Source organism: Macaca mulatta, chromosome 1, assembly GCF_049350105.2.
Source record: "Macaca mulatta isolate MMU2019108-1 chromosome 1, T2T-MMU8v2.0, whole genome shotgun sequence".
NCBI lineage: Eukaryota > Metazoa > Chordata > Mammalia > Primates > Cercopithecidae > Macaca > Macaca mulatta.
This window is the reverse complement of record NC_133406.1, coordinates 234347405-234363461: the sequence shown is the minus strand read 5'-3', so window position 1 is coordinate 234363461 and position 16057 is coordinate 234347405. Positions and strand designations below refer to the sequence as shown.

At 58.7% G+C, this 16057-nt stretch overlaps 3 protein-coding genes across 22 annotated transcripts in view; 1 reads left to right on the top strand and 2 right to left on the bottom strand.

The window, feature by feature from the left end:
- RPL22 (ribosomal protein L22) overlaps positions 1-2762 on the bottom strand; it is a 251157-nt gene extending 248395 nt beyond the window's left edge. Inside the window, exon 1 of the mRNA XM_077963175.1 lies at positions 2759-2762. The gene's annotated coding sequence lies outside the window, so the exon portion shown is untranslated. The remainder of the gene's footprint in view (positions 1-2758) is intronic.
- ACOT7 (acyl-CoA thioesterase 7) overlaps positions 1-16057 on the bottom strand; it is a 192508-nt gene that overhangs the window by 165288 nt on the left and 11163 nt on the right. The gene's annotated exons all lie outside the window — the stretch shown is intronic.
- Positions 609-16057, top strand: part of ESPN (espin) — a 38644-nt gene continuing 23195 nt past the window's right edge. For 17 of the 20 annotated variants that reach the window (XM_077976934.1, XM_077976846.1, XM_028840508.2 and 14 more), the window contains exons 1-2: positions 609-1154; positions 4166-4359. In XM_077976934.1, coding sequence (XP_077833060.1) covers positions 861-1154; positions 4166-4359 — 488 coding nt within the window. In that variant the 5' untranslated portion in view covers positions 609-860. Of the gene's footprint in view, positions 1155-4165; positions 4360-16057 lie in introns of those variants that run through there. The other 3 variants (XM_077976960.1, XM_077976968.1, XM_077976976.1) reach the window with 3 other exon arrangements.

The following is a 16057-nucleotide window of genomic DNA, read 5'->3' as shown; positions in this document are numbered from 1 at the left end:
TATCCCTCCCATCCCTGCCTTCTGTGTGGCTGGAAGCCCCTCCACCCCGACAGCGGCTGTGGGCGGCCTGAGGCCATAGCGTCTAGATCGAGTTCCCAGCGCACCAGTGGTTCCTGTCCTGCCCTCCTGCCCTCTCTGCTGGAAGCTCTGGAGGCAGTTCTCGGATCTGGAGGGACCCTGGAAGGCAGGGCTCTTTGCACTTTCTGGGGATTTCGACCTAGAGCCCCTCAGGGACGTGGTAGGGCTGCTCCTGCCTCAGGGCCCTTGTCCTCGCGCTCCCCACCTGGAATACCCTTCTCTCCACTGAAACCCAGCCCCACTGCACCTCCTCAGATACTTTTCCCTGTCCGCCCACGCTGTCCCGACAGTCATTCCCCATCACCTCTGAAATTGCGTTGCCAGCGCCTAGAATCGCAGTTAGCGGGCACTGGGCAGATGAATGAATTTGTCTGTGCCTGGACGGCTCTCCAATTCGAACCCAGTTTTGCTGCGCTCTGGGGTCTCCACTGTTACTTGAGGCAAATTAAGAGAGAAACCTCTGGGCGTCCTGCTCCAGTCGCACGAGTGTCCCTGCGGCGCGGCGGGGGCGGGCGGGGGACTCGGGCAGAGACTGCGGGGCGGGGCGGGGAGGGGTGAGGGCGGGCCCGAGGCTTAAGCTGGCGTCGGCGGGCTCCGGCCCCAGAGCTCGGCGGAGCGGAGCGCCAGGCAGCGCGGAGCAGAGGCCGGGCCCACAGCCGCTCCGCCTCCGGGCCCGCAGATCCCCGACGGCCGCACCGCGGGCTCCTCCGGCTCGCGAGGACACACGCATGGCGTCCTGGGGAAGGCGCTGAGTTCGGAGTCGCGGCGCCGCAGGCGGCACCATGGCCCTGGAGAAGGCGCTGCAGGCGGCGCGGCAGGGCGAGCTGGACGTGCTGAGGTCGCTGCATGCCGCAGGCCTGCTGGGGCCCTCGCTGCGCGACCCGCTGGACGCGCTGCCCGTGCACCACGCGGCCCGCGCGGGGAAGCTGCACTGTCTGCGCTTCCTGGTGGAGGAAGCCGCCTTCCCCGCCGCGGCCCGCGCCCGCAACGGCGCCACACCGGCCCATGACGCCGCCGCCACCGGCCAGCTCGCCTGCCTGCAGTGGCTGCTGTCGCAGGGCGGCTGCAGAGTGCAGGTGGGTCCGCGCGGTTCGCCAGGGGCGCTGCGGCTTCCTCCTACGGAGAGGGTCCTGGCCCAGAGTCCCCCGGGGCTCAAGAATGGGTGGGGTTTGGCACCTCCTGGCCCAGCTGAGCCCTGCACGGAGCTCCTTCCAGAGGCCCTCAGGTGAGTGGGCTCCCTGGCTTGCCAGTACGCGGGCAGATGCCCTGGCGAGCCTGGGGCCTCCCTGGAAGCGCACCTGGGTGATGGGAGCCAGAAGGGAGGGGTCTCCGTGGGGCTGGTGCTTACTAGTATGTACCGGGAGAAACAAAGCACTGATTCTGTAGTCCTGGGAGTGGGTGGGGACATGAGGCCTGGGCAGCAGAGTCAGACGCCCGTGCCCTCCAGGACCGGATCTGAAAGGAGGCTGGGCAAAGTACCACAGCCCATCCCAGGCTGAGATACAGGAGTCCCAGCCAGGATGTGGGGGAAGGGTGATGGGCCGTGGTAAATGGTGGTCTGCCCATAACCCAGGCTGACCCCAGGACATCAGTGCTGTCAAGGCTCCCAGTTGTCAGCTGCTTCTCCAACCCAGGCTGATTCTTGCTGCCTCCAGACCCCACCTGGTCACTCTGAGCAGTGACCTCCAAGGGCAGTCCTGGCTGCTGAGAAGCAGGTAGCCAGCCAGGCAGCGGTGGGACAGTTCCAGGCACAGGGAACAAGAAGTGCAGATCCCTGAGGCGTGCATGCTCCTGTCCTGTTGGAGGGCCAGCCGCAGGCAGCGTGTTCAGAGTGGGTGAGGAGGGGAAAAGCTGCCAGGGCCAGGCCAGACAGTATCCTAGCCAAGGTTAGGGATTTGGATGAAATTCTGGTTGAGGGGGTAGCCACAGGAGGGAGGAACCAGAACTAATTTTCCACTTAGACCACCGGGTGACCTGGAGATGGAAGGAGAGGAGTCAGGGTAACTCTAAACTGGCTTACTATACCCCAAAGATGGCCAGGCCACCCCCACCTTCTGCCCTCAGATAGCAGGCCCCCCTTCCCACCCTTCTTGGGAGATGGCCCACCTGGTATCTCTCAGTGGGCCCCAGTACCAGGGCTTCCTGGTCACGTGGCCCATGGCCACTCTTTTGCGCGGTGGCATGCCTCCCTGATCCAGTGTCCAGCCCTGGCCAGAAGCCTCCCTGGCCAGTGCAGAGGAACTGGGAGGAGCAGGTGGCCTTGGGCCCAGCTTATCAGGTCTCCTGCCCTCTGGGCCGGGCAGGCTTGGGTGCGGGGGGAGAAAGTGTGCGGGGGATGACCTGGATCCTTGGGCTCGCCCAGCCCAGAGAGATAAGCTGCTTTAGGGTGTGGTCCACCGCACATGAGGCTCCTGGGGCCTGGACAGCTGGACAGCCTGGACAGGCACAGGCCAGAGCCCAGAGGTCTGTGGCCCTCTCCTTACAGTTTTCACCACTGACAGGCCCAGAGCCAGTGGGACCCCTGGAGCCTCAGACCCACAGTCCCCAAGGCCAGTAGGAAGGGAGCGCCTTTCTCAGGAGCTGGGGCTCAGGTCACATTTCACCATGGTTCTGCCCGGGTGCCTGCTAGCCAGCCCCGACCTTTGGGCTCAGAGGGGACAGACTGAACCACTCTCTGGTCCCCCCCACTCTCAGCTTTCTAGCACACAGGAGGGGCCTCGGTGTTGCCCTCAGCTTCCTGTGGGCCATGACATTCTCTGCCCCGTCTTCCTGCCTCCTTAGCAGGACCGCCAGGCCATTGCCCCCACCCTGCAGGCTGCCTGAAGACCCTACCAGTGGCCCCAGGGACCCCAGCTCCCTCCGTGACCTCTTTTCCTTGCATTTCTCGCAGGAGCCTCAGAGCTTCTCTTCCCACTGTGATTCGGCTTCCTGAGGCCTGGGGTCTCTCGCCAGCTCCTGCTGCCTCTGCCAGTCTGTAACCACAGTGCCCTGTCTCTGGGCAAGGCGGGGCAGAGAGGCTTTGCTTCCTGATCCTAGTGAAGTTCGCGCACTGCCTCCTGCAGCCGCGGCCTTGCCTACCCCTCTGTCGTCCTATGTGCTTGGTGCTGGGAGGTTGTTCTGTTCCCAAACCAGTGCCCACTCTGCCAAGTGCAGCAGCCTCTGTGTCTAGATGTTCCTGGGGATTCTCCTCCCAGCACAGGTCCCATAAGCACTCCCCTCCAGCCCCTTTCTCAGCAGACACACACAGTGGGGTGTCCACTGATGACACATTCAGCAGTTCTGGGCCCAGACCCCTGGCCGCACCCGCTCTGAGGCCCCTGGGGGGAGTTTGGTCCAAGCCCTCCCAGGGGCCACCACTAGCCTGCACCTAGCACCCCTGGCTGACTGCCCTGGACCCACCCACCAGTACCCAGCAACTTCCACCTCCACAGGGGCAAGAACACAGGCTACTCCTATGGCTGGCGCTGGCGAGTCTGCTGGGGGAGGGGCGCAGGTTTCTGCACCGAAGTTGGGTTGCCGGAGGCGAGGCGCACTAAGGCGGAGGTCTCTGTTCCCACGTGACACCTAGGAAGGGTGGAGAGAGAGGGGGCAAGTGTTGGATGCAGGGGGTGCCCCCCAGTCCTGGTGCTAGCTTGGTACAGCCCCACAGCCCCCCTTCCTGGCCCTGCTCCGCCCAGTAACCCTCTGTCACTCCTTCAGGCACTCCCTGAGCGCCTGGGAGTCAGGGCTGTGGTTCTGGGCCTGGAGCCAGTCTCCTACCGTGACAACCAGGTACTTGTTGTGTAGGCAGCTCGCAGTCAGGACCTGCAGGCCTCTGAAAGCCCTGCATGGTGCTGCTGCCTATTGGCTATGGTTCAGAGAGGGCCAATTAGTTGCCCAAGGACAGAAGCAGAACTCAAACCCAGGATCCACATGACCTAAAAAACAAAAAAAAAAACATTGCTGAGTGAGGCCTGGCCAATCCCTCCAGGGAAGACAGAGAGAAAGAACAGAACCACCCTCCAGGCCTGTGGGAGTCTGGGAGTGGCCCAAGCCAGGGGCGGGGCAGCAACAGGCTTTAGGAATTGAACTGGCTCTCCTCCCACAGGACAAAGACAATTCTGGTGCCACAGTCTTGCATCTGGCTGCCCGCTTCGGCCACCCCGAGGTGGTAAACTGGCTCTTGCATCATGGCGGTGGGGACCCCACCGCGGCCACAGACATGGGTGCCCTGCCTATCCACTACGCTGCCGCCAAAGGAGACTTCCCCTCCCTGAGGCTTCTCGTCGGGCACTACCCTGAGTAAGATCACCCCTCTTAAGGGGTACTCTGGGTGGGCTGGGCCAGGGCTTTGGGGGATGCCTGGGATTTTCCACGCCTCTCTGACACTCCAGGACAAGGATCCCTCCAGTGGCCATCCTGGGGCCAGAGGGCCAGGCCAGAGAAATGGCTTCCACTCAACATGAAATTTTCCCCTCCTGGAAAACCCCTTTTGGGGCTGTCCCCAGAGCCCTGCAAGCAGGTGCTCCCAGCATCCTCAGCTGCCCAGCCGCACGCAGCTGGGCCTGGGAGGCTGGGCACGCAGGCCAAGGTCACCTGTTCCCCTTGGGCTGCTTCTGCAGCAGAGGCTCTCTCTAGCTTAGGCTGTGTTCATTTGCAAGACTGTTCAGGACGGAGTGGGGAGCAGCAAGGGCAGGAGCGCCTCCTAGGCCCTAGTCAAACAGGCGGAAAGGGAACCCCATCAGTTACTCAAGCAGTTAAAGGAGAAAGGCCCCTCCCAGACCCCCACCCCACCTCCTGGCCCCAGAACCCCTGGCTGGAGGCCATCCAGAGAGCAACTTGTTATCTCCTGTGGCCCCTCAGCCCATTCCCACTATCAAGGGAAGCATGGGGCTCCTAAACCTCCTGGGGAGTGGGCTGGGAGCTCCCCCGGGTGGGGTGGGGGGTCGTACAGAGCAGGGGACACGTGTGAGTCTGGGGGAGGGAGGGAGGGACTCAGGTCTTAGGTGCACCTGGAGAGGCAGGCATCCTGGGGAAAGCTGCACAGGCCCTGTCTGAGAGGGTAGGGTGCCCGATGCCACAGGGGTCTGAATGGGGAATGGGGTGCTATGACGGTTAACCCTCGTTAGTCTAAGTGGGAGCCTGAGATGTAAATGTGAATGTGGACCCAGCCTCAGGACGACAGCAGCTACGAGGTGAGAGGGTCTGGCCTGTCCCCACCACTGGTCAGTTTCTGGGTGTACCTGCAGGGCCCCTGGCCACCAGGGAGCAGGCTGAAGGCCAGTTCTGGCCATATGACCATGTGGCAAGGTGGCTACAGCAGCTGCAGCCTCTTGGGCCCAGGCACACTGGCGTGGATGTAGGGTAGCCCTAGCACCCACCAGTCCGGGCTCCAGTGGTCCCCTTGGCCCAGGACAGGGGAGCTGGGCCTGGTTCCATCCTTACTAAGAAGGGGCTCCATGGTTTGGTCAGTGGGAGACCCAACAGGTGCTGCCCCGGGGAGGGGGCACTTCACAACCAGCCCTGCCAGGCCTTCTTGGTGGCCGCTTTGGTATGAATTCACTGCTTCCAAACAAACTAGGGTTTGGATCATGTCAAAGTCAGTGGGATTTAGAGCAGGAGGGCCCCAGGGACCCTTGAGTAGAGGGTTCCAACTGGCTCCTGTCAGCACCTCTTGGAGGCTGTCCCAGATTCCTGAGTTAGACTCTCCAGGTTGGGGCCTAGGAGCCACACCTGGGACATGTCCCCATCCTCACAGCGGTGATTCTGATGCACCTGTCCCACCCCCTCACTTCAAGCAGAGGAGAAGGACAGGTCTTGAGAGCAGCAGGTACCCCTGATGGCGGGACCAATAAGGCCCAAGTGTGAACTGGAAGACGCTGAGCCCGCCTTCTGCAAGCGCTGGTGAGGACCGCCAGTCCGAGCCTTCCTCACTGAGAAGCCAGGTCTAGGATGAGCCACGATCCCTCCGTGGGCTGGGATCCCAGGTGTTAGGAAGACTGGCTATGCTGTGGAACGCCCTCCAGGGCTCCAGGGCTGGGGTACCCTGATCCCCTTCCAGACCATGCCAGCTGCTGCGTGTGATTGGGCGCTGGTGCTGACCCAGTGGCCAGATGGCCTGGACTGATGAGCCGCCAGCCCCCCAGGAGTCACCATGAATCTCAGGGAGGTGGACAGAGGGCTTGGGCTCCATTTCCCACAGCGGCGTGTGACTCGGCTGATAAGAAGGTGTCTTTGTGTGGTTGCCAGGCTGGGCTCATGCAGGAGGGGCAGCTGGGAACTGGGGTTGGGGGCTGGTGTACCCACTTAACCTCCTACCTTGGGAGTAGGGATTCCTGCTCACGAAGGCTGTGGATATGAGGGCTGGGAGCTGGGGAGGGCAGAGGCTTGAGCTGCCCCAGGCCACAGGGCGCAATCAAGGGACCCAGGTGGCCCAGCTTCATGCTCTTGCGAGCCTCTGCGGCCTGCTGTGAATGGCTGTGAATTATTCACAAGGCTCAGCTCTCTCGCTGGCGTGTAGGTGAGTGCTGAGGGAGGAAGGGCTCCCGGACCTGCTGGTGGGAAACTCGATCCTTCCCAGGGAGGCTGTGGGTGACCATGGGAAATGGAAGTGACACACTGCAGAGGGGCTGGAAGGCTGGACAGCCTCGGGAAAGCTCAGCTAATTCCAGGGCTACACCTTGGGGTGTTATAATAGAAGGAATGCTCTGCACATCCCCCACACCTCCCTGTCTATCCCGTTCATGGGGCCAAGTCTTCCCAGAAGCAGAGGACTTGTCCCAGTGACCTCAGGGGCTGCTGCCACATGGGACCCTCCCTCTGGGCCCTTGTAGAAAAGGGATCTCTCATAAAAATTAGCCGGGCGTGGTGGCACATGCCTGTAATCCCAGCTACTCAGGAGGCTGAGGCAGGAGAATCGCTTGAACCTGGCAGATGGAGGTTGCAGTGAGCCAAGATCGTGCCATTGCACTCCAGCCCGGGCAACAAGAGTGAAACTCCATCTCGAGGGAAAAAAAAAAAAGAAAAAGAAAAGGGATCTCTCAGTTGGGAGAAATGGGGCTGGCAGGAGCTGGGCTGGGCAAGTCCCAGGCCCTGGGTCTCGGGGAGATTGAGTTGGGAGGGTTGACCCTCCTGGCAGGAGCTCCAGTGGCTGATGAAGGGGCGGATTGAGGGTCCAGACCCCCAATCAGGGCAGAGTGAGGAGGGGCGAAGAGCAGGTGTCCCCAAGGCTGGTGGCCACCCTCCCAGGAGGGTCCTGGAGCCCAGGAGCTTACTCTGACCCCCTCACACCTGCTTCTGGCTGCCCCAGGGCCTGAGCAGCTGGGCGGGGCTGTGGGTGTCGGGGAGCCTGGGCTCAGCTGGGACCCTGAGGCTTGAGCTTCCAGGCTGGGCAGTGAGGAGGCTCCAGGATCTTCCCCTGGGCTCCTGGGTGCTGCCAGTCACAGCAAGCGGGAAAACCAGTTAGCCCAGAGATTTTATCAACTTCAGCAGGTGTCTCCTTCCCCCAAAGCCTCCCCTACCCCAACCAGACTAGACTGGAGTGGGATTGGAAAGTACCTGGGGCTGGGTACGGTGGCTTATGCCTGTAAGCCCAGCACATTGAGAGGCTGAGGCGGGTGGATCACCTGAGGTCAAGAGTTCAAGACCAGCCTGACCAACATGGTGAAACCCCGTCTCTACCAAAAATACAAAAATCAGCTGGGCATGTGGCCAGACTATGCCTGTATAGGTGGCACATGCCTGTAATCCCAGCTACTTGGAAGGCTGAGGCAGGAGGATCGCTTGAACCAGGGAGGCGGAGGTTGCAATGAGCCCAGATCATGCTATTGCACTCCAGCCTGGGCAACAGAGCAAGACTCTGGTTAAAAAAAAAAAAAAGGAATGAACGAAAGAAAGGAAGAAAGGAAGGAAAGAAAAGAAAAAGAACCTGGTGCTGAGTATCTTCTAGGAGTCTGGCAACACCCCGTGTCATCTGAGCCACACAACCACCCCTAGCAGTAGCTCTGCAGTCAGCCCATTTTACAGATGGACTCATTCAACTAAGGCTTATTGAGCATCTTCTATGTGCCAGGCAATATTCGAAATGCCAGTGATATGCTGGTGAACCAGACAAGTGTCCCTACCTCGTGGAGCTGACAGGTACAGAAATTGTGTTTTAGAGAGGCTGATCCACCAGCTGTGGTCACCCCTGGCTTGCTGTGTGGCCTTGAGCTGGCTGTACCTCCTCTCTGGGTCTCTCTCCCACTCCTGGTCCAGGTCCTAATCACTCAGGGCCTTTCAAGTCCACTGGAGACTTCCCCTTTTCCCTTCCTTTGTGCAAAGCTTCACAGAGCCTAGCTGCTCCCACGGCCCAGGGGTTCAGGAAGCCCCGACCTGGGACAGAAAGGGGGTTTCTTAGGAAGCCCCAGCAGCTCTCAGCTTAGACAGCCCCAGGGCCCAGGGCTCAACTCTCCCCCTTAGAAGGCTGGAGGCTCTGCCTGGGGTGGTCCTTTTCTGCACTAGGCCCCTGACTCTGGCACAGGCCGTGAGGGCTCGTTCCTTTTTAATCACCAGCCCCAGCTCTACCCACGGTGTCTGTCAGTTCAGCCGGTAGCAGGGTGTGGGGGCGGGGCCTGTGTCCACACTGAGAAGGTGGCTGCCGTCCTTGACCTCCTGACCCAGGTGGAGGCTCTGAGAAAGGAAGGACCTGGTGGAGTCCGGAGAAGCCCCTCACAGCAGGAGACCATCTCATGTCTCCACCAGCAGCTCCTGGTCCCAGCTGTTGTCTAACCAGGGCTAGTGTGCCTGCCCTACCCTTCCAAGGGGGAGAGCTGAGCCTTGGGCCCTGGGGCTCTGTAAGCAGCGCACTGCTGGGGCGTTCCAGGGCTTCTGAGAAACTCCCTTTCTGCCCCACGTGGGGGCTACCTGAACCTCTTGGGTTCAGATGGGCCATGGGAGCAGCCAGGCTCTGTGAGGCTGTGCACTAAGGAAGGGAAAAGGGGAGCCTAAAAGGGGAGCCAGTAAGCCTAAAAGGCCCGGGCCTTCGCCCGTCCATCTCCACCCTCAGCCTTTGAAAACACAAGTCCTGCTGGGTGCGGTGGCTCACACCTGTAATCCCAGCACTTTGGGAGGCTGAAACAGACAGAACACGAGGTCAGGAGTTCAAGACCAGCCTGGCCAATATGGAGAAACCCCGTCTCTACTAAAAAATACAAAAATTAGGCCGGGCGCGGTGGCTCAAGCCTGTAATCCCAGCACTTTGGGAAGCCGAGATGGGTGGATCATGAGGTCAGGAGATCGAGACTATCCTGGCTAACACCGTGAAACCCCATCTCTACTAAAAAATACAAAAAACTAGCCAGGCGAGGTGGCGGGCGCCTTTAGTCCCAGCTACTCGGGAGGCTGAGGCAGGAGAATGGCGTAAACCCAGGAGGTGGAGCTTGCAGTGAGCTGAGATCCGGCCACTGCACCCCAGCCCGGGCGACAGAGCAAGACTCCGTCTCAAAAAAAAAAAAAAAATACAAAAATTAGCTGGGTGTGGTGGCACGTGCCTATAGTCCCAGCTACTCCGGAGGCTGAAGCAGGGGAATCGCTGGAACCTGGAAGGCGGATCGAGACCATCCTGGCTAACATGGTGAAAACCCGTCTCTACTAAAAAATACAAAAAATTAGCCAGGCGTGGTGGTGGGTGCCTGTAGTCCCAGCTGCTCAAGAGGCTGAGGCAGGAGAATGGCGTGAACCTGGGAGGCAGAGCTTGCAGTGAGCCGAGATCGCACCACTGCACAGCCTGGGCAACAGAGCGAGACTCCATCTCAAAAAAAAAAAAAAAAAAAGAAAGAAAAGAAAAGACAATGCAAGTCCCAGCCGGGTGTGGTGGCCCATGCCTGTAATCCTAGCACTTTGGGAAGCTGAGGCGGGTGGATCCCGAGGTCAGGAATTTGACCGGCCTAGCCAATATGGTGAAACCCCGTATCTACCAAAAAATACAAAAATTAGCTGGGCATGGTGGTAGGTGTCTGTAATCCCAGCTACTTGGGAGGCTGAGGCAGGAGAATTGCTTGAACCCAGAAGGTGGAGGTTGCAGTGAACCAAGATCGCGCCACTGCACTCAGCCTGGGCGACGGAGCAAGACTCCATCTCAGTGGGGAAAAAAGTTGGCCGGGTGTGGTGGCTCCCACCTGTAGTCCCAGCTACTTGGAAGGCTGAGGCATGAGAATCACTTGAACCTGGGAGGTAGAGGTTGCAGTGAGCCAAAATTGCACCACTGCATTTCAGCCTGAGCAACAGAGCAAGACTCTGTTTCAAAAAAAAAAAAAAAGAGTAAGTCCCATCACAGGCTTCTGGCCACTGACAGGGAAGGCTGCTCACTTCCTTATAATGGCCCAGAGGCCATCCCTCCTCCGGGCTGTGGTCCCCTCCAACAGGCCAGCGCCCCTGCCTTCACAGAGGCTGATCCCCGCCTGCTCCCTGCCCTCCTCCAAGTCTTTGCTCAGACCCCACCTCAGCAAGGCCAACCTTGAGCCTCGCTGAAATTATCACCCATGCCCACGATGCCCACTCACTCTTCCGCTGGCCTTGTTCCCTGCTGCCCTTTTTTTTGAGACTTGAGCCTCACTCTGTCGCCCAGGCTGGAGTGCAGTGGCGTGGTTCACTGCAACCTCCACCTCCCAGGTTCAAGTGATTCTCCTGCCTTAGCCTCCCAAGTAGCCAGGATTATAGGTGCGTGGCACCATGCCCAGCTAATTTTTGTATTGTTAGTAGAGATGGGGTTTCACCACGTTGACCAGGCTGGTCTCAAACTCCTGAACTCAGGTGATCCGCCTGCCTCGGCCTCCCAAAGTGTTGGGATTACAGGTGTGAGCCACTGCACCCGGCCTCCCGGCCGCCCTGTGGTTGCTTGGCTTTGCGTTCTGTGTGCATCCTGTGTGACAGCCGAAAGCTAGTCCCTAGGGAAGCCCCTGAGCCACATTCCGTCTCTTCACTCCCTGCATGCCCGGATTTCTGGCCAGGCCCTGCATCACACAGACAGATGTGTGTTTTCATCCCATCTCTCCCTGACTGATGAGGCCAGGGGCTTTGTCTTCCCGGCTCTGTATGCCCAGAGCCTGACTCCAGTAAACGTCTGCTGAATGAGTGGGGTGTGGAATCCCAGGGACTTGTCCGCTCTGCCTACAGCTCATTGCATGTGACCCTAGACAAAACTCCCCTCTGGCCATTCCCGAGCCTGTCTGGCAAGTGGACCTAACCTGCCCTACCAGGCTGAGGCCATGAGTGAAGACACATCCCCTACTCCTGGCCTGGATGTCCCTTCTCACATTTATTCATTCAACAAACAGCAACTGGGTGCACCCAACTGCCCGGCCCGTCATCACGTCAGCCACACATTCTACTGTCCACGTGTGTATGGGTCTGAGGAATAGGAGAACAAGATAATTCAGGAGTGACAAGTGCTATATAGGGAGATGGGCAGTTTGGTAGGAAGTGAAGGGGATGGTTCTTTAAGTTGAGGGGTCAGGGAAGCCAGGTGTCTTTGAGGAGAGGAGAGCTGAGACCCTAATGAAAAGAGGGTCGGCCTCGCAGCCCTGCCATGACGGAACTGGCAGTGATGTAGGGACGTGTAGAGGCCTCCGGTGGGATCAAATTTGGCCTAATTATGGGCCAGGAGGAAGAGCTGGGAGGCTGGGAGAGTTGCAGGTAACTTTAGGCTTCTGGAACTCTTCCATGCTAGCTGATAGGCTGGGGCGTAGAACCCTTCTCAAATCAGGGCTGCATTTCCTCCCTGGACCAGGCCGACTTGGGACTCTTTTTTTTTTTTTTTTTTTTTTTGAGACGGAGTCTCACTCTGTCACCCAGGCTGGAGTGCAGTGGTATGATCCTGGCTCACTGCAAGCTCTGCTTCCCGGGTTCACACCATTCTCCTGCCTCAGCCTCCCAAGCAGCTGGGACTACAGGCGCCCGCCACCACGCCTGGCTAATTTTTTGTATTTTTTAGTAGAGACGGGGTTTCACTGTGTTAGCCAGGATGGTCTCGATCTCCTGACCTTGTGATCCACCTGCCTTGGCCTCCCAAGGTGCTGAGATTACAGGCGTGAGCCACCGGGCCCCGCCGGGAATCTTTTTTTTTTTTTTTTTGAGACGGAGTCTCACGCTGTCGCCCAGGTTGGAGTGCAGTGACGCGATCTCGGCTCACTGCAAGCTCCGCCTCCTGGGTTCACGCCGTTCTCCTGCCTCAGCCTCCTGAATAGCTGGGACTACAGGCGCCCGCCACCGCGCCCGGCTAATTTTTTGTATTTTTAGTAGAGACGGGGTTTCACTGTGGTCTCGATCTCCTGACCTTGTGATCCGCCCGCCTCGGCCTCCCAAAGTGCTGGGATTACAGGCGTGAGCCACCTGTCGCCCAGGCTGGAGTGCAGTGGCCGGATCTCAGCTCACTACAAGCTCCGCCTCCCGGGTTCACGCCATTCTCCTGCCTCAGCCTCCTGAGTAGCTGGGACTACAGGCGCCCACCACCTCGCCCGGCTAGTTTTTTGTATTTTTTTAGTAGAGACGGGGTTTCACCGTGTTAGCCAGGATGGTCTCGATCTCCCGACCTCGTGATCCGCCCGTCTCGGCCTCCCAAAGTGCTGGGATTACAGGCTTGAGCCACCGGGCCCGGCACGGCCGGGAATCTTTTAACATAGGCCAGGAAGTGTGACTGGAGGACGCCAAGAGCCGTAGAGCCACCAAAGGCTCGGTGAATTTCAATTCAAAGCAGTCATAGGCCGCAACTGGACCGATCTCGGAGGGACAGCGTCTTCCTGGCCTCCCTCTGGGGAGGCATTACTGGCAGTGGGGAGGGACGCAGGAATCATTCTTCAGTCTGAGTCTGGCTCCATGGGCAGCTCACTCCGTGTGGCGGCGTTGGCAGTCAGCTGGCACCAGTCTCTGCCGGAGATTCCCACAGCCCGCGCGGGCGACCCATGTTTCTTTTGTGTAATCAGAGGTGACTTGATGAATAGTTACAGTTCATCCATAGCATCTTTGTTCCCAGGAGAAAGAAAACAAATCATGATTTATATGATCATCACCAGGGAGCCTCTGACCTACAAAGAGTGTTTGGGTCAAAGCCAGGGCAAAGAGCAAGCGCTTGGTCTGGGAGCACTTTTCTGCAGCTGTCACCGTGGTCGGGGCTAGAGCTGGCAGGGGTCTGGGAGGCAGAGGTCTCCCCCAAGACCCTCCTCTCCCCTCTAGGTAGTGTTCCCCACAGCAGAAATGATGCCCAGCCTGGCCCGTACTTGGCAGGACCTGGACACGCGAGGCCAGTCATGGGCCCTCCTGGTGGCTGGTCCTCCCAGGCACAGGGAAGGATCATAGAGTTCAGCAATGGCTGTGCACCAGGCACCAGGCCCGTGCTCAGGGCTCTGCAAGCACTTCTCAGGCGCTCCGCACAAGGTCAGGATGACGACTTTTGCCCCCATTTCATGGATGGGTTTGGGAACACAAAGAGACAAGAAGCAAGATTGTCGCACAGCTCAAAGGCACAGGACTCGAGTCAGGTCCTCCTTTAGCGAAGCCGGGGCCCTCCCTGCAGGTCCTCCTGTAGGACTGTGCCCCAGTAGCTGGCAGAGTGTTCCCGAGTTCCCAGCAGTGAGGTCTGCCGGGAAAGGCAGTGGTCTGTGCGGTGGAAGGGAGGGAGGCAGCGGGACAGACCTACCAAGAGCAGAAGGAGTGCAGACGTGGCACATTTGGAGTCGGAAGCAGGCTCTGCATCAGACACAGCCTCAAATCGGGGCTCTGCCTCTTTCTCATAGAGTGATCTTAGCTCTCTGTGCCTCAGTTTCTTCATCTGTACCGGGAGAACAATGCTAACACCTGTCCTGTAGGGTTGTTACAAGGACCAGCTGAGAGAATGTGTGTGTTGTACTCATCACAGTGCTTGAGATAGAGTAATCATTCAGTAAATGGTGGCTGCTATCACTATTATTATTATTATTTACTATTATTACTTTTATTAATTCCTCTCTCCAGTGATGGGAATTTTGTTTCTGTTCTTATTTATTTATTTATTTATTTTAGAGACAGGGTCTTGCTCTGACACCCAGGCTGGAGTGCAGTGGTGTGATCATAGTTCACTGCAGCCTCAACTTCCTGGACTCAAGTCATCCTCCCTCTTCAGCCTCCTGAGCGGCTGGGACTACAGCTGTTCACCAACACACCTGGCTAATTTTTGTTTTGTTTGTAGAGATGGAGGTCTCTCTATGTTGCCCAGGCTGGTCTCAAACTCCTAGGCTCAGGCAGTCCTCCTGCTTTGGCCTCCCAAGGTGCTTGGATTCCAGGTGTGTGATGGGAATTTCATTTGTGTCCTTATGCTCATCCATATCTTTGTAATACTCCCCAGTGACTGTGAGAATGCCCATTGTTCTTCTTGCCCTCAGGCCAAGGTGGAAGGGGATGTTGAGCCAGGACCCCCTCCCACCCAGCCCATCAGCACATCTGCCCCAGGTTCTGGGGTATTCCAAGCTGGAGGCTCTGACTCCATAATGGGGCGCATGAGTGCAGATGCAAATACTAATAAGAATGGTGATGAGCTCCAGCACTTACTGAGGGCTCATTCTGTGCCAGGAACTTGGGCTGGGAGTGCCAGCCAGCAGCCCTGCAGGAGGCTGTGGGTACCACTGCCCCCTGCTGCTCAGATCCTGCTTGGTGCCAGCTTCTCAGACCTTCTCCGGCTGGCTGGGCACCCCTGGGTCATGGATCTCTGCCAAGTCGGGGGTGCTGGGAGAGCAGAGCTCACTGCAGGTCTGGCCCCCCGCAGCTGTGCACACCACCGTGGGCCTCTACAGAAAGAACCCAGTGGGCCCCCACCGGCCCCCAATCCCCAAGACCCCGGTACTCACTGTGCCTTGGTTACGGGGTGAATAATTTAGGCCGCTGAGTGTTGGTCATGAAATATTAATCAGCCTGTCCTGATGCACCAGCATGTGAGTGTGCGTGGGGGTGATGCTGGCACTGGGGTGTGGAGGCCGGCAGCCATGAGCCAGCATGTTTCTGAACATAGATACGTAGCTGGGTCTTCTGTCTGCCTCATCTGTGTCGACGGGACCCTCTCTGGATCACCAGGCATGCTGCCTGCTCCCCGCACCATCATGAAGTGCCAGGCCCAGCATCAGCCCCAGCAAATGGCAGCCCTGTGTCTAGGGAGTAGGGACGGGGGAGAAATCAGTGAGTGAGGGTCCATGGGGGCTGCAGACAGCCTTGGGGGTCTCAGGAGTCAGGGAAGTGGACAGAGAACCAGAGCTTTAGGGACAGGAAGATAGATGCCAGCTGGGAGGGTCTCAGGATGTGTGTGAGAGGGAGGGAAAGGGCACACGTGACAGGGGTCAGAAGAGGGGCTAAGTCGTGTTGGGAACAAGAGGGTGGAGGGCAAAGGGGGGTGGCCTGGTACACGTTGATGGGCAGGCAACAAGTGGATGGGTAGTTGGATGGTTGAGCAAGGGATGGATGTGGGGTGGAGCATGTGGTTGATCTGGGCGGTGTAGACTGGGGGAGGTAGATGGGCAGGATGTGAAGTCCTGTGAAGAATTGGCCTGCTGGGCACAAAAGGTGAATTGGAACCCAAGAGGCCCCCAACCTGGAACTTCTCCTGGGTCTGGGGGTAGGTTGTGGCTCCACCTAGTGTCTTTTGGTGGTAACTGCACCCTGGGCTGTTCACATCCAGCAGCCCAGCGGCCAGGACAGCTTTCCTGGTCCCGTTAGGCCCCCTCTAGGCTGGGAGAACAAGGACAGTGACAGCCGAAAGCTAGGCCCCAGGAGAAGCCCCTGAGACACGTTCCATCTCTTCACTCCCTGCATGCCCATATTGCCGGCCAGGCTCTGCATCACACAGACAGATGGGTGTTCAAATGCCACTTACCAGCTGTGTGGCCGAGGAGACAGCTGAGTCTGTGCCTCTGTTGTGGGACTATGGGTGATGGCACAGAGTCCGGGGCCCTCCAGCCCCACCTGTGAGCCTCCCCAGCTGCAGCTGTACCATTGATTGAAT